Source organism: Miniopterus schreibersii (assembly GCF_964146895.1).
Source record: "Miniopterus schreibersii genome assembly, chromosome: 13".
NCBI lineage: Eukaryota > Metazoa > Chordata > Mammalia > Chiroptera > Miniopteridae > Miniopterus > Miniopterus schreibersii.
This window is the reverse complement of record NC_138113.1, coordinates 54,635,568-54,652,641: the sequence shown is the minus strand read 5'-3', so window position 1 is coordinate 54,652,641 and position 17,074 is coordinate 54,635,568. Positions and strand designations below refer to the sequence as shown.

The 17,074-nt window shown below is 38.2% G+C and overlaps 1 protein-coding gene across 3 annotated transcripts in view; it reads right to left on the bottom strand.

Annotated features, from left to right (window-relative positions):
• VWA3B (von Willebrand factor A domain containing 3B) overlaps positions 1 to 17,074 on the bottom strand; it is a 143,521-nt gene that overhangs the window by 40,624 nt on the left and 85,823 nt on the right. For all 3 annotated transcript variants that reach the window (XR_014000089.1, XM_081155767.1, XM_081155768.1), the window contains exons 16-19: positions 15,128 to 15,285; positions 8,615 to 8,728; positions 6,951 to 7,035; positions 6,710 to 6,866 (exon numbers count right to left, since the gene is read on the bottom strand). Coding sequence is in view for 2 of the 3 variants with exons in the window: in XM_081155767.1 (XP_081011893.1) it covers positions 6,710 to 6,866; positions 6,951 to 7,035; positions 8,615 to 8,728; positions 15,128 to 15,285 (514 nt within the window). In the remaining variant the exon portion in view is untranslated. The remainder of the gene's footprint in view (positions 1 to 6,709; positions 6,867 to 6,950; positions 7,036 to 8,614; positions 8,729 to 15,127; positions 15,286 to 17,074) is intronic.

Genomic DNA, 17,074 nt, shown 5'->3' with positions numbered 1-17,074 from the left:
AAAGGCAGGAGCCAGAGCAGCGGGTCCACTGGCCTTTGAAAACTGAATGAAGCTTAGAGGAGAAAAAAAAAATCTTTCAAAATAGAGCTACATATCACATAATTCCCAGAGAAGGGAAAAACAATTTCAACAAAAGACCCTTACTTTTTTATCACCCCTGAGGATAAAAAACCTTTAGAAGTCTATGACTAGCCCTCCAAGTCTGTCATCTTATACAGCTTAATTACAAATCACCACCACAAAACGTGTAGCAGCCTTATCCCACTTCACCATGATCAGCTTGACCCCTCACTTCATATACTTAAGAAAACTCAGCATTTAACATTCTACTTCCCTCTTTTGTAGACTTGGATCTCATGCCTTGCATGGCCATAGTGTACTTCAGTGTGGTAGCAGCTCAGATTTGTGCAGTTCTGGCTCGTGTGCATGCAGATTTAGGGAAAGACAAAGTCATACTCCACACCTTCAGTCTGTGGTCTTAGTTTTCACAACATGGTGGTCACTGGAGGTCCTATGGGATAGTCTCTTTATGATGTCAAATTTAGTGTGACTATGAGGTCATAAGGAGCAGTCTCACAGGGTCTTGGGAGGTGAGAATCATGGCCACCCAGTGCTGTCAGGAAGCAGCAGGGAGGAGTGTGGTTAATGAAGAAACTGGCAGCTCTATTTGAGAGGAAATAAAACCACCTGATCACACCTCCTTTGAAATAGTTTACTTACTACCTCTCATAATGCAAATTAAGCATAGCCAAGTAATGAGAGACCCTTCTAGACAAGATTTGATAACATAAGGGAGTCTCAAGGTATAACCTACTTCAGTTCTCTTGAGGTTAATCTAGAAACCTTACCAAATTGATATGAACCCCGTGTGAGAAGATTTTAACTAGAGGGAGGGAGAGAGAGGAAGGAAACAGACAATGATCATAAAAGCAGAAGAAATTTCTAGAATTCATGGACAGCTAATCTGGGCTGATGTTGTTAGCACTTTTCCTACTGTTAGACCAGAGATACCCTAAAGGAACCACTGTACTTAGGAATAGTTTTATCAATAATGATAATAGTGTTTATCCTTTACTCTCTGCCAAACACTAGGCACTCTACATATTTTCTCATTCAAGTCCTGTATAAATATATTTATACATGTACTTCTTGTTATATGACTTGCCTCTCTGCTAAACTCTGTAGTTCTTTATTCCTTCTAAAAATACTAGTTTCTAGTATAATACATATGTAAATTAACCATTTGTTGGACATATGAAAGACTAAAATTATATACAAATTAAAATAATGGCCAAGGCTCAAAATTTTTTAAAGTTCATCTATATTGCAAAACATAATTAAGTTTGGATCCCACCAAATTTGAATCCTTGGTAACTGAGGTATGAGATGAGTGTAACTTTGCTATTTTTAAAGAGGTGTTTGCTGAGTGTATGAATAATGTGAACAGGATTTTAAGAAAGATATTTAGCTCACATAAGAAAACTATCCTTAAATAATAAAAGAATAGAAAATTAAAATACTATTCCACATAGCAATTGGCAAAGTTTTTTTTAATGTTACTGTTCTACATGATAGCAAAGATAGAGGAAAACAGGCATTCTTAAAATTCCAAGTAAACTGCCCAATAATTGGGGTAATAGTTAAATAAATTGTAGTAACTCATATTATTGAATATTAGTACAACCATTAAAATCATCCAAAAATGGTCGTTACAAGGAAATATGTTCAAAACATATGCTAAATAAAGAAAGCAGAATACAGCCCTGGTTGGTGTTGCTCAGTGGTTAGGGCACTGGCCCGCACACTGAAGGCTTGTGGGTACAATTGCCAGTCAAGCGCAGGTACCTGGGTTGCAGGTTCAAACCTCTGGCCCTGTTAGGGCAAGTGTGGGAGGTAACCAATTGATGTGTCTCTCTCACATCTCTCTCTCTTTCTCTCTCCCTCTCTCTCTCCTCCTCCCTCCCTTCTACTCTCTCTAAAAACCAATGGAAAAAATATCCTCAGGTGAGGATTAACAACCACAACAATAAAAGAAAGCAGAATATAGAACTGTGCATGTACCTATTAGTTGCTAAAGTAGTGCAGGCAGAATTTTACCTGACAACATTCTGTGTTTATAAGCAATCCCACAATGCCCCTTTTGAAATGAGAAAATAGTGTGAAACTGGTATTTATATATTTATTGTTCATTCCTGACTGAATTCATCAACTACTTTTTTTTCCAGTAAAATCAGCTCTTCCAATGAGTTTCCAGAGCTTGCTGCCAGATTGGCCAAGAAAGGTCAGACTGGACATGTGCAATGAAAATGCAAACGCATATCCCAGATGGATAACTCTGAGTACAGATAGATAGTGCAGTTATCCAAACTGTAAAGTGCTCACACCTTTCTAACTGCATTACCTCCATTCTCCAAAGAGCAAAATGAAGGCAGGGCCACAAAATTAACTGTCCTAGCAGTGTGCCGAAAAGATCATTCATAAACCCATGAAAATATGTTACTTACTACACTGTAGATTACAGCATAGATTACATTTTACATTTTTTTAATCCTCACCAGAGGATATGTTTAATGATTTTTAGAGAGAGGCAGGGAGAGAGACAGAAACATCAATGTGAGAAAGAAACATTGATCAGTTGCCTGTCATGCACACCCTGACCAGGGATTGAACCCACAACCTCTGGTGTATGGTACAACGCACCAACCAGCTGAGTCGCTTGACCAGGGCACTTCTTACATTTTTCAATCTAAACTTTTAGAATATAAAAGATGGTTTAAATTTTAATTAAAATGGTATACTAGGTACACATTTGTTGGAAAAATGTTCACAACAGACTACTGAGTAAAAATGAGGGTACAAAACAGTATATTCAGTTTGATTTCATTTTGGTAAAGCAAAAAGAACAAAGGACACACACATAGTGAAAAGATATAGCCAGCCAGCCACCAGTGATTCGTCTGTGGTGGAATTACAACTATTGTTTCTTTTTCACTCAACTATATTTTCTAATTTTTTCACACAGTGAATATATATATAGCTTTTGTGATAACTGTGCTTTTGAATTTTTAATTGAAGTAAGCTTTCCTATCGATAGAAAAATTATGTTGAATGCCACTATATTTGAAAGTAACAAGTGCCAGGCCTTTCACCGTATCTCTAACCTCTTTGCACTGAACCTTCTCTTCTAGCCAAATGATGAGATGGATAGCCACCTTAATGGGTTACTAAGTTTTAAATGAACTACTCTGATGATATCAGATGCTTCACTCAGACCCTAGTGTGAGGACCCCTCTCGTACTAGATTAGAGGCCTGCCATGGCCCATCAGGAGTAAATGAGCTGGGGTGTAAGCCAAGGCTATGTGACCACAAAGCTGTCTGCTGAACCCAAATTAGGACAAAACAAGAAGTCTTGATGGGATGCTGTTAAAGACATTGTGTTGGTGATGATGAAGATTTAGACTTTCCAACAATACAGACTAATGTTCCCAAATTATTTTGGTTTTATTATTTAAAAAAAAAAAATGGCAATAAAGAGCTTCAAATTCTAGATTCATCAAATAATTAAAACAATTTTATTCTGTATATGGCTTGACAATGAGTGAATCTTTTTGAAAGAGCTAAGATACAATTATCTGGCCCACTGGAAACTAAAACTGCCAGTTAGCATCTTGTAATGGAGAATTGCTAGGGCAACCTCTCTGCTCAATTTCCAAGGTGACAAATTTGATGCTGCTCCAGGAAACACTGAAAACCAAAACAGCATTGTGTTCCAGAAGAAGAAAGAGCCCACACATAAGTCATGAATGAAACAAAGAGTTGGGGACAAAGCCAAACATTGCTTTACAATTCCACCCAGATGAATGCAGCTGTGCACAGAACATAGGAGTAAGACTCAATTGAAATTCTCAATGAAGTGGGTTAAGGTTCATTTTTTCTTTTCAGCTCTATTCCAGTTTTTGTCTACTTTTTCATAAAATGTTAGGTCCAAGTTTCAAAAACCTATATAGCCCACTAAGTGGGACATGTTTTTAGATTATTGTTTTCCTATTTTTCCCATTTACAGTCAACAGTCTCTTATAAAGTTAGAGAAAATATTAAGGAATAAAAGATGTAAATGGGCCGTAAGGATGAAATTGGAATTCATTACAGTATATTTCTATCATCATCATGGTCTTGCTCTTACTATCAATAATGAAGCACTCTGGGTGGTGTGCGACCTACCCACAGGCTTGTGATGAGGCCATACAATGCCACAAAAGGCACCAAGCACATGCCCCATGGTAAAATGCACTTGAAAAATGTTGGTTCTCTTTCTGTGGCTTTGCTTTCTAGAGTCAGAAGACTAGAATGTTCTTTTGAAGACCAGAAGCCTCACTATTCTTCCTCCCAATTTTTCCTTCTTAAATTTCACTCTTGGCATTTTTCTCTCTCTCAGCTCCATGTGGTTTGGTCTTGTCCACTTGACTTTATAAATTGCCTTGCATCCATCCCCAGTGTTACCACCTGGGTCACAGCCACCTTGACCTTGCCTCCTGACTGCCCTTCACCTTCCCAGCCTCAGGCCCCTCTAACCATTGTACAGATAGCAGCCAAAGCCCAAAATTGATCTTTTCTCTCCCCTATAAAAAATCACTTCCCCTCAGGATGACATTCAAAGTCCTTAACTCAATCAAGGCCCTTCCTTCCCCAGCTTTGACACTTTCCTCCAGTCACACTAAACTTTCTTTGGAATGACAAACTTTCTCTGACCCTTAGACTTCCCTATATGCTCCTGCACTGCCTAGGACACTCCTCCTCACCTCCTCACCTTCATAACTCCTTCTTTCCCCCAGGCCTGGACTTGGACTGAACTGTCACGGCCACGTCTGAACACTTCTTCGACATCTGAAGCTGGGTTAGGGGACCCTTCTGCATCTTCACTCTACACTTTCCACACATCACAAGAACTAGAACTTCTTATTTTAGTTTCTATTTCCTCAACTGTGTGTTGCTGTTTTTTCCCCCAATATCTTTCAGAGATCTGCTTTAATTATATTTATATGTTTTTATTCAAAATAACATTTTTATTTATTCAATCTATAAATCTTTCCTTTATGGCTTCTCCCTTTGATTTTATTCTTATGTTTGCCTACCCTACCATGTTTGTTTTTAGAGAAATTTAGTCTCTATGTATCTTGGCTTATTGAGAGGCTTAGAAGGAGACAAGATAAGCATAGGAAAATTCTATTTCCAGGGAGAGTTCACTAAATATACTTTATTCTAAATATAACTCAAGAATTTAATAAAATAAATCCACAGAATATGAGAAGCTGTCACCAAACTTCCTGGAAGAAATAAATCAGTGCTCAGTTTCTCTCTGCTGCTTCTGGAAAAAGTCAAGTCCAAGTGATAAGTTGACTAATCAGGTTAGAGTTCACTGGAGGTATAAATAGAATCTGCCAGTCACAAAATGACAGCCAGGGACAAGACCATTCACCTTAAGGCAAAGTCATCAGGAACCCAGCCCAAGTGATCACACACAACCTCCAGAACAAGAGCCATTGGTCATGTTAACCAGGATGCTTTGAAGGCCATAGGTATAATTTGTTAAATGGGTATAACATAAACTCATCAATTCATCCACTTCTTCCAAATACATCAAATCTCAGCTATTTTAAGACCAATTAGATAAAGCTCTTTTTAAAAAATAATTTTCCTGCCTTTGATTTCCCCCCAACTTTTTATTATGAAAAATTTCAAATATGTAAAAAAGAAGACAGAATAGTAGAATGAGCCTCCCCCACTCAATAGTCTTATTATCCAAATATAACTGTTATCTACTCATGGCCAATCTTGCTTTATCTACTCCTCCCTTCCCCCCACTGCTCTCACCATACAGATTATTTTGAAGCAAATCCCAAACCCCTTCCATTCCTCTGTAAATATTTCAGTACGAGATAAGGTCTTTTAAGGATATTATTTTCATTTAGTGAATGTAAAGCTTAATGTGTTCCTATTTAAATCATTAGTTGCTATTATATTGAAGCACTGGAGTTCAATCCTTATGTTCTCATGTCTTTTGTGTTCCCCATCCCTGTGCAATCTGGCTGCTCTACTGGATCTGTTCTTGCTAAGGACAAGGACCTTCTTGTGACACAAGTCAATGGAAACTCTTCAGTACTTATTTGGCTTCCTTCACACACCCTACCACACACCCTCTTACTGGAAGCTCTCAGCTCTTTTTCTCCTGGGACATGAATGACTGTTACTCATCACTCTCTTAGGGTTCCTTTGTTCTAGCTAACTCTCCAATCAGTGGTTAGTGGTATTCTTATTTAACATTTTATTAACATTCTCTCTCTCTCTCTCTCTCTCTCTCCCCCTCTCTCCCCCTCTCTCTCTCCCCCCTTCCGTCCCTCCCTCTTTCTCTCTTTTTCCTTTGGAGACTTTGATGATGGTAAAGATGCCACTGCACTCAGGAAAAGAAGGTGAGCAAAGGAAGGACATAACCTCTCACAAGTAGAGAATCCTGAACTGCCAACCTAACAAAGGCCAGTTCCTTCTTAGCTTAATAGCAAAAACACTTCTTACTGCCTTTACAAGGAATTCTTTTTCAATGGGTAAAATACATTTTTGTTACAACTGTACAAGACATTGAAATGGATAACTTTTCATTTAAGCAAGAAATGAAAACTATGTCAAGCAGAGACATATAGAAAATCAGTTTACCTCATCGAAGACCTTGGAAGCAACATACTTTCCCAGAATGGGAATGTAGGTGGGGCTGTGAGGGACAGCTGCCACTGACAAGGCATCCATGATGGTGAGTTTCTTGGCAACCAAGCCATTGGTCTTGAGCCAGTTTGCTGAAGACAAATCTGAAGAACTAAAAACACATGAGTGTAACATTTTAAAACTTACAACAAATGAAAACAGAACAAAACTGTCCTAGTAAAATTAGAACACTCACTCTTGGTCATTAACTTGGCTTCCTCCCGGAGTTGGTCTTTCTGATGATTTGTCTGGATACTCATTTGCCAGCAGGATGCTCATTTCTGTGGAAGGGGAAATAGCAGCTGTATAATATCCTCATACATTGGGTTTATACCAAAATGCAAAAGGATCACATATGTATCTGAGGTAGTTGTGACTGAGGGTTGAGAAATGGACCACATTTCAGACAACACTAGTCTGTCAGAGTGGGTTTGCAGGCAAGATTCACCTGTGATTGACTCTGAAGACCAATGCATAGGTACATACGGTGCTGTCATTGTTTTATCTACCTCACTCCCTCCAGGGAAAATTGAGACACACTCATTCTCTCATTCTCCAGAGAACATATTTTTAAAATGTTAAATAAGAATACCACTAACCACTGATTGTTTAATGTTGCCCTCATTAAACTCCCCCCAAATTACACAGGGGAGCTTTGATTGACATTTTAGTTGTTAATAGTTTGTTTTGTGGTTCCTCAGCTCTATGTAGGAAAACCAAATCCCTATTAGGTCCTGCTTAGCTGTAGGTACTATTTTTTAAATTAGTGTTTGGGACTTTTAATGTATACCCTCATATAAACTTGGATTTATTAATTGAAAGCAATATTAGCTCATTGAATCAGCAGCATTTGGAAGAAAGGGTGTTTGGGAGTGAGCTAGTTAAATGCCTAAGGTTCCTATCCTATCATCACATGATAAGCCCTTTAAAGATGGTGCATGGAGCAGACTTAGGAGATATGCCAGGTTAGCTGAAACTAAGGAAAAGACGTCACCTAGATCAGCCCTGAAGAACACAAGGTTTGATTAAGCTATGATGAGTAACAACAGGTGTGATTTGTCACTCAGGTGCGTCCTACTACCTAGGGGACTTTGGATTGTATGTATGTGTGTGTCTGGGATTTATTATTTATCAACTATTTGAAATATGGGGAAAAGTACTACAAGAATTAGACTTTTAGAAATTTACTATTTTAACCATAATGATTTTATCTATAAATAGTAATAAAAACTGAGTGGAAAAGTCATATTTTCCTCACATTTAGACCAGGGATGAGCTCATTGGATGGTGCCACCTGTGAATGAAGGGAAGAAAATAAACCAACTGTGGTCCTGGCAGGGTAGCTCAGTGGGTTAGAGCATTGTCCTGATATACCAATGTTGTGGGTTCGATCCCCAGTTGGGGTACATGCAAGAATCAGCCAATAAATGCATAAATAAATGGAACAACAAATCAATCTCTCTCTGTCCCTTCCTCTCTCTCTAAAAATCAATAAATCCAAAATATTAGAGTATAGTAATATTTAAAATATATAAATAAGCCTATAGTGAAGTATTAGATGTTCAAATTCAAACCTTGGAGTGACCACAAGCATGACCACTAGCACCATAGCTACACAGGCCACATGTGTATTAAACACCCAGGCACAGTAAACAGAAGTCTCACCCTAAGAAAATCCAGTTCACAAAGGCAGGTAGACCTGAGTTATAAGAGAGTCCCATGAATAGAAAGCAATCTGGATCCACTTAAAAACTGCCTGTTTCCCCTCAAGTATCTATACCCAGCTCTCTCAGGAGCAGGCACCCTGGGCAAAGGGAGGCCAGCCTGGGCTTCCTGACACACAGACCCTCTCTGGCTTGCCTCTGTCATTTGGAGAGTTCCAGCTGCTGGAAGTGGAAAGGCCGTCCTTCCTGCTACAAGCTGAGCTCTTGAGGGTGCACATCTGGCTTCTGAGCAGGCTGGTTTTGGTCGATTCTGCAGGTATTACAGGGAGAGGGGTTAAAGGGAATTGGGATGGAAAGAGATGCTTCATTAGATGTAACTATGTCCTTGGATTCTTAAAAAAAAAATGCAGCTTCAGTTTCCCAACCTTGGAGCACAGTTCTTCCACCAACTGAATGCTGTGGTAATGGCTTGCTCCACTTTTATTAGTTCAAGTTCTGACCCTTTTGGAGAGAAATCTGCTTCCAAGGTCATTCAAGTTGTTGGCAGAATTCATTTCCTTGCATTTTTAGGACTGAGGTCCCTGTTTCCTTGCTGGCTGTCAGCCAGAGGTTTCTCCCAGCTCCTTAAGGCACCCGCATTTCTCCTCCTACGGCCCCTCCATCTCCAAGCCAGCAAGGGCACACTCAATTTCCCTCCTGCTTCATCTCTGATTTTCCATTCTGCCACCAGCTAGAAAACACCCCTGCTCCTAAGGGCCTGTGTAAATACCTGCCACCCCCCTATAACCCTGTCTCCAGGTCAACATAACAAAATCATGCTGGGTTTAGAGTGGGACAACTTTGGTAGGCAGCTTTAGAAACTGTCTCCCACAGTTGCTGTCCACACCTTTATGTTATTTTCTACCCTCTGTTGGGTCCCTTCAACTAGCAAGTGGACACTTATAGAATATTGACATTTAATCTGTGTGCTTTAGAGAATAATGAGCCTGCACCAAGATATCTTGAGTTTTCATATGTTATTACATAAACTATACTAGCTGTAAATGTGTTCTGTACTTTACAATTTAGAGGCACAAGTACCAAGGCTTTATGTAGTATTCATGAATGAAATGTGCTCTTATTTTCAACAAGGGACTTACCATCTCCCATAAGAAATTAAATAATGTGAATAATAGTTAGTAATCTGCAAATTGTCTGTCTGTCTTTTGCACAGAAAGGTAATACCAGGGCCTCCATGCATGGAGATAGGAGTGTGCTATATGCTATTGGTTGTTTTTCTAGGCAACAAAAGGGTGAGTCCTGTCTCGGTTGCCTCTGTAACCAGGGATTAAGAAGGATACATCTTCTTGGGAGCTATATCTGTGAAAAGGAGATAAATGATCCACATAAGAGAGCTGAACTCTGGCCCCTGACTACACTGGCAGGCCACCTTGACCAAAATTACTAGGTGAAAACAACCACACAGACAGGTGTGCCAAAATGAAAGTGAAATTTTGCTCCAAAAGTCTCCATGCATAAAAACTGCACTACCCCCAAACTCTGCAAATACTGAATAAAAACATATTTATCTGGTGGTAGATTCAAGCATTTAACCCCTCCCCAAGCTCTGCATAGTCCATCCCCGCCTTCTTCATTCTCTATATGACTGAAATAGAATAGAAATTCAGTGCATGGTTGCCTATCATTAGCAATGATCCCAACTCTAAGTGAAATGGTACAAGTGACAAAAAGCCATTAAAATGTTTAGGATGAGTGGAAAGTGGCATCTTTAGCAGAACTCAGATTCACTGGGATAGGTAGGCAGGACTGGCAAAAGGGATGCAGCCACACAAGTACCCAGTATGGAAGCCTCTTTGTCCCCATGGGCCTAACACATTCCTCCCTTGCACAGAGACACCAGGATGAGTGGACAGATCATTCAAGAGGGACCAAGACATAGCAAGTGGCTCATTCTAAGAAGCCTCTCTAACCCTCTGGACATGGGGACACCCAAGAGACAATGGTGGAGGAGCCACCACAACCCTCCCCCACTGAGAGACATCTACAATTCTGGCCTGAGGAAACTCAGGTAGTCCCAGCAGGAATCAGAAGCAGCCCAGTGACACCAGAAAACCAAGTACCAAAATCATACCAAAAAGGCTATGAAAATTAAATTGGAACCACAGCCCACAAAAGCAGGACAAGGTCTATGTGCTAACCTTGACCAGGGCATCTACTTAACTAAAAAAAAGATTTAAATAGGATCCAGAGTCCCTAACATAATGTTCCTGACTAAATGTTCAGAATACTATAAAAAAATCATCCAGTATATCAATAACCAAGAAAATCACACCTTGAATGAAAAAAATAATCAAATGACTCCAACACCAAGATAAATCAGAAGATGGAATTATCTGACAAGAATTTCAAAGAAGCTATCTTAAAAATGCATCAATAATTAATTACAAATTCTTTTGAGACAAATACACAAGTAGAAAATCTCACAAAATAAATAGAAGTCATAAAAATTTCCAAGTGGAAATCGTAGAACTGAAAAATAAAATAACAGAAATTTTTTTAAAAAACTTGCCATGGGGCTCAATAGAACAGTGGAGATGACCAATAATTATATCAGAGAATTTGAAGACAGAAAAATGGAGTTCAGTCAATTTTGACAACAGAGAGAAAATACATTAAAAAAAATAAAAAGAGCCTCAAACCTGTAAGATAATAACAAAATATCCAACATTCATATCATTAGATCCCAAAGAGGAGGGAGAAAGAAAGTAGGACTGAGAAACTATTTGAAGAACTAATAATAAAAACTTTCCAAATTTGGTGAAAGACATACTATAAAGATTCAAGAAACTGAGCAAATCCCCAAAAGAATAAGCCCAAAGAAGTCTATGCCAAGGTTTATTATTTATAGCTAAACATTTGAAATTAGAGGCAAAGAAAAAATCTTGAAAGTAGCCAAAGAGAAAGGATGCATTACCCATAGGGGAACACCAAAATGAATTCTCATTTAAAATGTAGGAGGCCAGCCCAGCCTGTGTAGCTCAGTGGTTGAGTGTCGACCCACGAACCAAGAGGTCACTGGTTTGATTCCCAGTCAGGGCACATGCCTGGATTGGGAGCTCAGTCCCCAGCAGGGAACGTGCAGGAGGCGGCCGATTAATGATGTTTCTCTTTCATCAATATTCCTATTTCTCTCTCCCTCTCCCTTCTTCCCTCTCTAAATATCAATAAAAACATATTTTTAAAAAATAAAATAAAATGTAGGAGGCCAGAGGAAGAGGTACACTATTTTTCAGTTACAGAAAGAACAATCAACTGCAAATTCTGAATATGGCAAGTCGTCCTTCAGGAATGAAGAGAAAGTAAAAAGTTTCCTAGACTAAGAAAAAGCAAAAGCATTTGTGGCTAGCAGACTTACCTTAACAGACTGAATATAGGAAGTTTTTCAAACAGAAAATCATAAAAGAAAATCATAAAAGAGGATATTTTGGGGAATCAGGACGGAAGGAAGAAGAAAAGAGAGAAAAGGTATGGTGCATACAATAGACTGTCCTTTCATCATGAGATTTATAAACCACACCTGATCATTTAAATTAAAGCTATAAAACCAGCTGATACTCAAAGCAATGATTTAAAACTGGAGAAGGTAAAGAAATCTAAATTGAAGTAAGATTTCCACACTCCACACAAAGTGCTAAAATACTGATGCTACTACATGTTATAAGTCACATTCATATGCTGTCATACCCAAATAAACCATTACAAAAGCCATACAAAAAGATACACCCCAAAATAAGTGCCCATCAATACACAAGTGGGTAAAAACATTATATACAATGGAATATTACTCACCATCAAAAAGAATAAAATTTTACCATTTGTGACAGCATGGATGGATGTCGAGGGTATTATGCTACGTGAAATAAGCCAAACAGAGAAAGAGAAATACCATATGATCTCACTTATATGTGAAATCTAAAGAACACAATAAGTGAACAAACAAAATTGAAACAGACTCATAGATACAGAGAACAAACTGATGGAGGCTGGTTGGGGGTGGTGGTGTCAGGATTAAGAAGTACTAATTGGTAGTTACAAAATTGGCATGGGGATGTAGTTAACAATAAAGCATAGGGAATATAGTTAACAATATTATAATAACTATCTATGGTGCCAACTGGACAATGGAATTATCAGGGGAAACACTATAACCTGCATGAATGTCTATCCACTGTGCTATACACCTGAGACTAATACAAAATAGTGTTGAATGCAAACTGTAATTGAAAAAAATTTAAGAAGGATATCACACACACAACAACAACAACAAATAAACCAAGATGGATTTGTAAAAAAAAAAAATCAAATAACCTAAAGGAAAGCAAGAAAAGAGAAACAGAGAAACCAGACCAATAAAAACAAATAGAAAATACTAAAATAACAGTAGTAAGTGCTAATATAGCAACAATTTAAATGTAAATAGTCTAATTACACTAATCAAAAGACATGTATTAGCTGAGTGGATAAAAGAACAGAATCAAACTATATGCAACATACAAGAAATTTATACTTCAAGTATAGCATAGGTAGATTGAAAGGAAAAGGATGGAAAAAGTTATGCCATGCAAATATAAATAAAAAGTTAGAGTGGCTATATTAATATTGATAATGTAGACTTCGCAGCAGAAAGAATTTACATAATAAAATGATCAGCCCACCAGGAAGACATAGAGATCCTACATGGATGCACATGAACCAATACAGCTTTAAAATATATAAAGCTAAAACTGATAGAGCTGAAAGGAAAAGTAAAAAAAATCAATAAATGTAGTTGAAGACCTCATAACCTCCCTCTCAACAACTGAGACACAAAATCAGCAAGCGCAGAGAAGATCTGAACAACACAGTGGACCACCAGAATCTAACTAACACTCTCCTCAACAACAGCAGAATATACATTTTCCCAGTATCTGTGAAACATTGATCAAGATAGGCTACACATTAGGCATTAAAACAAACCTCAATTAATTTAAAAGAATTAAATTCATATAGAGTGTGTGTTCTCTGACCATAGTGGAATCAAACTAGAATTCAATAAGAGGAAGACAACAGGAAAAAACCTCTACATACATGGAAGTTAAATAATACATTTATCAATAATCCATAGGTCAAAGAAAAAGTCTTTAAAGGAAGTAAAAATACTTAGGAATGGCCCTAGCTGGTTTGGCTCAATGGTTAAGAGTGTTGGCCTGTGGACTAAAGGGTCCTGGGTTTGATTCCTGGTCAAGGGCACATACCTCAGTTGCAGGCTTGATCCCAGGCCCTAGTCAGGGCACATGCAGGAGGCAACCAATCGATGTGTCTCTCTCACATTGATGTTTCTCTCTCTCCCTCTCTCTCTCCCTTCCACTCTCTCTGAAAAACAATGTAAAAAATATTCTCGGGTGAGGATTTTTAAAAAAAGCTTAGAAATGAATAAAATCCAAAACACAACAAATCAAAATACATGAGATGCAGCTAAAACAGTACAGAGAGGGAAATTTATAGCACTAAATACTTACATTGGAAATGAAGAAATAACTGGTATCAATAATAGAATCCTAACTAAAGAAACTAGAAAACAAAGGGCAAAAGAAACTAAAGGAGGAGAAGAGAGGAAGCAAAAAGAGCAGAAATCAATAAAATTGAATATAGTAAAACATTGAGAAATCGATGAGACAAAAAGCTGTTGATAAAATCTCTAGCAAGACTGAAAAAGACAAATGAGAAAGAGAGAGAGGGAGGGAGAGAGAGAGAAGATAGACATAACACTAGTGTTAGGAATAAAATAGGGGACATCACTATAGCTCTTGCAGCTATTAAAAAGGTAATAAAGGAATACAATAAATAACTTTGCACACATAAATCTGACAACTTAGAAAAAAATAGACCACTTCCTCAAAAACCACTAACTGCCAAAAAGTGAAACTTATGTTCACATAAACCTTGTATATGAATATTTATAACTGCTTTATTTGTAATACCCCCAAACTGGAAACAACCCAAATATTCTTCAATAGATGAATGGTTAAACTAACTCTGACATATTTATATCACTGAGTACTATGCAGCAATTAAAAGGAATGAACTGTTGATACATGCAAAAACTAAGCCAACCCCAAAGGTTATGTACTGCATGATTCCATTTATATAACATTTTTGAAATAATTTTTTAGAAATGGAGAATTTAGTGGTTTCCTGAGGCTTAGGAAAGATAGGTGTAGTTGCAAAAGAGCAATGCCAGGGATCCTTGTGGTGATGGAACTATTTCTGTATCTTGACTGTGGTGGTGGAAACATGAAACTACTCCATGTGATAAAATTGTATAGAACTACACACACACACACACACACACACACACACACACACAAATGAACACAGTAAAACTGGATAAGCTGAACAAGATCATGGATTGTTTCAATGTTAATATCCTGGTGGAATATTGCATTATTATGTTTTGCAAGATGTCACCATTGGGGGAACTGGGTGAAGGGTAGGTATACAGGATTTCTCTGAATTATTTCTTACAAGTGCATGTGAATATACAATTATTTCAATTAAAAAAACACAGGTTTAGGCTTCTTTTATAATATCATGTGGGTTTAGTTTTATTCTACCTTTTGCATTGAAGAATAACCAGTAATGACATTCAAACCATTTTGTTCACTGATACCTGCGTGGAGGACTTTCTTTTTCTGAATCTTTTGATTTGAAAGGTCCTCTGGTACTCTCAACATAGTTAGGGAGGACACCTGTGTTGCTTCAACATCAGAGTGAAGATTCACACGTTTTTCTGGGGTTGAAACCAAGGAACAGATTTCTTTTTGATGCCTGTTTTGATTTAGATTAAAAGCAGACAAATAAAAAGAAAGAACAAAAAGAAAAAAGAGGGAAAACATAAATTTTTCATCAAGAAGGCAGTTAGATCAATAGTCATGTTGAAAGCTACAAACTTAAAGAAGTGAGCACCCCCTCCCCCTCTTTTAGGTAACGTATAAGAACAGTCCTTGATAACTGCCCCATGCGGAGAGTAGACAGGGACCCAGATCTGTAGCCATGAGATATGGCTCACATCACAGCTTTCGTCCTTCCTGGCTGTGTGACTCAGTGAAGCCACTCAGTCCTCTTTAAATTTCGTCACTTTCCTCATCTACAGCTGTGCTCTGACTGCATGGGGCTGATGTGAGGATTAACAGGAGGAGAGCCAGTTGTAAACCAGAAAGCTTTACAGGAACCCATTTCTTTAATCAAAGGGTTGAACAATCAACTTTTATAAAAGCCAAAGGAGGGGAACCCCTGCTTGGACTACCTGTACCAACACCAGATCACAGCAAAACATTCTGGTGAAGATCTGGGGCCAGGAGGGACCCCAGAAATGCCCCAGTATTTTCCCAGACACACCTTCTCTGAAGCTCTGAACACAGCAGCCCACAGAGGGGAAAGTTTCCAGAACAATCTCCTGTACTGGCACGTACAGCATGTCCTCCTTCTTCGGCATCCCCCTACCCCCTGCCAACCTCCATGGAGCTCCCACCCAATGTGTAAGATCCTGTGTGTCCCACCCACACTGCATCCTACGACAGAAGGGGCCAGGTTCACATTCATTGGTGCTTCCCAGTTCTCCCGGTTACTGACTTATACTCAATAATGTTTGAAAAAAGAAGGAAGGGAGAGGATATTTAGGGCTATTTTTTTTTTCAGCGGGTGGAAAACTAGAACATGGGAATTTGTTTTCGACTGGAGTTAAATTGGTAAATAACTTTTCCTAATGTTATGTTACAAGGAAATGTAGAAGAGGCACTGTGTTTACTCTTGCCTTTATATTAATTCAGAGCTCTTATTATGTGCCAGGTATGCCCTTGTTTAGTCCACCTAACAATTCTATGACTACCATTATTCCCATGAGGAAACTGAGGCTCAACAAGGTTAAGTAACTTGCCCAGAGTTACGTAACACGCAATGCTTGGAAGCCTGGATTAAAACGCTTTTCCACTTGACTCTGGAACCTGCCCCTACCAGTCCCCAAAAAATAAATATGAAGAACTAGAATGCATCCACTACTTAATCAATAGCAAATACAGTCAACGGAACAAGCCAACTTTCTGAGATTTTTAGTTTGATTAAACAAGGGGACCAGGACAGTTGAGGCACTGGCTGAAGTGCAGAGACGGTAATTTACACCAAAGTGCTGCCGATTGACTTGATTCTAAATTTATTTGTTCAAATTCTCTCAATTTAGAAGATGTACCTGAGCTTTCCCAAACAAATACTTAAAATTGATGCTGTAAAATCTCATTATAAGAGATGCCCAGTATAATAGTTATCTTGTTTTGATTTCATGCTCATACCCTGCCCCCAGCTCATATTAATGCTTAATTTGCTAATAGAAAGATAGTGAATTTTGATGAAGAGGAAATGCTGATTAATAAATGTATTTCAACTCCTTTCCATTTTGCTATCACTCTTTAAATAAAAATCCTCCTGAGAGAGTATTTCTATGAAGCTGTGATACTTGAATATCTGTACAATGCTAAATCATTTTCATAAGATTTGACACATTTTTTTGAATGTTGGGGCTGGTTTTGATTTTTTTTTTTAAAAACTACTAATCAGAAATATA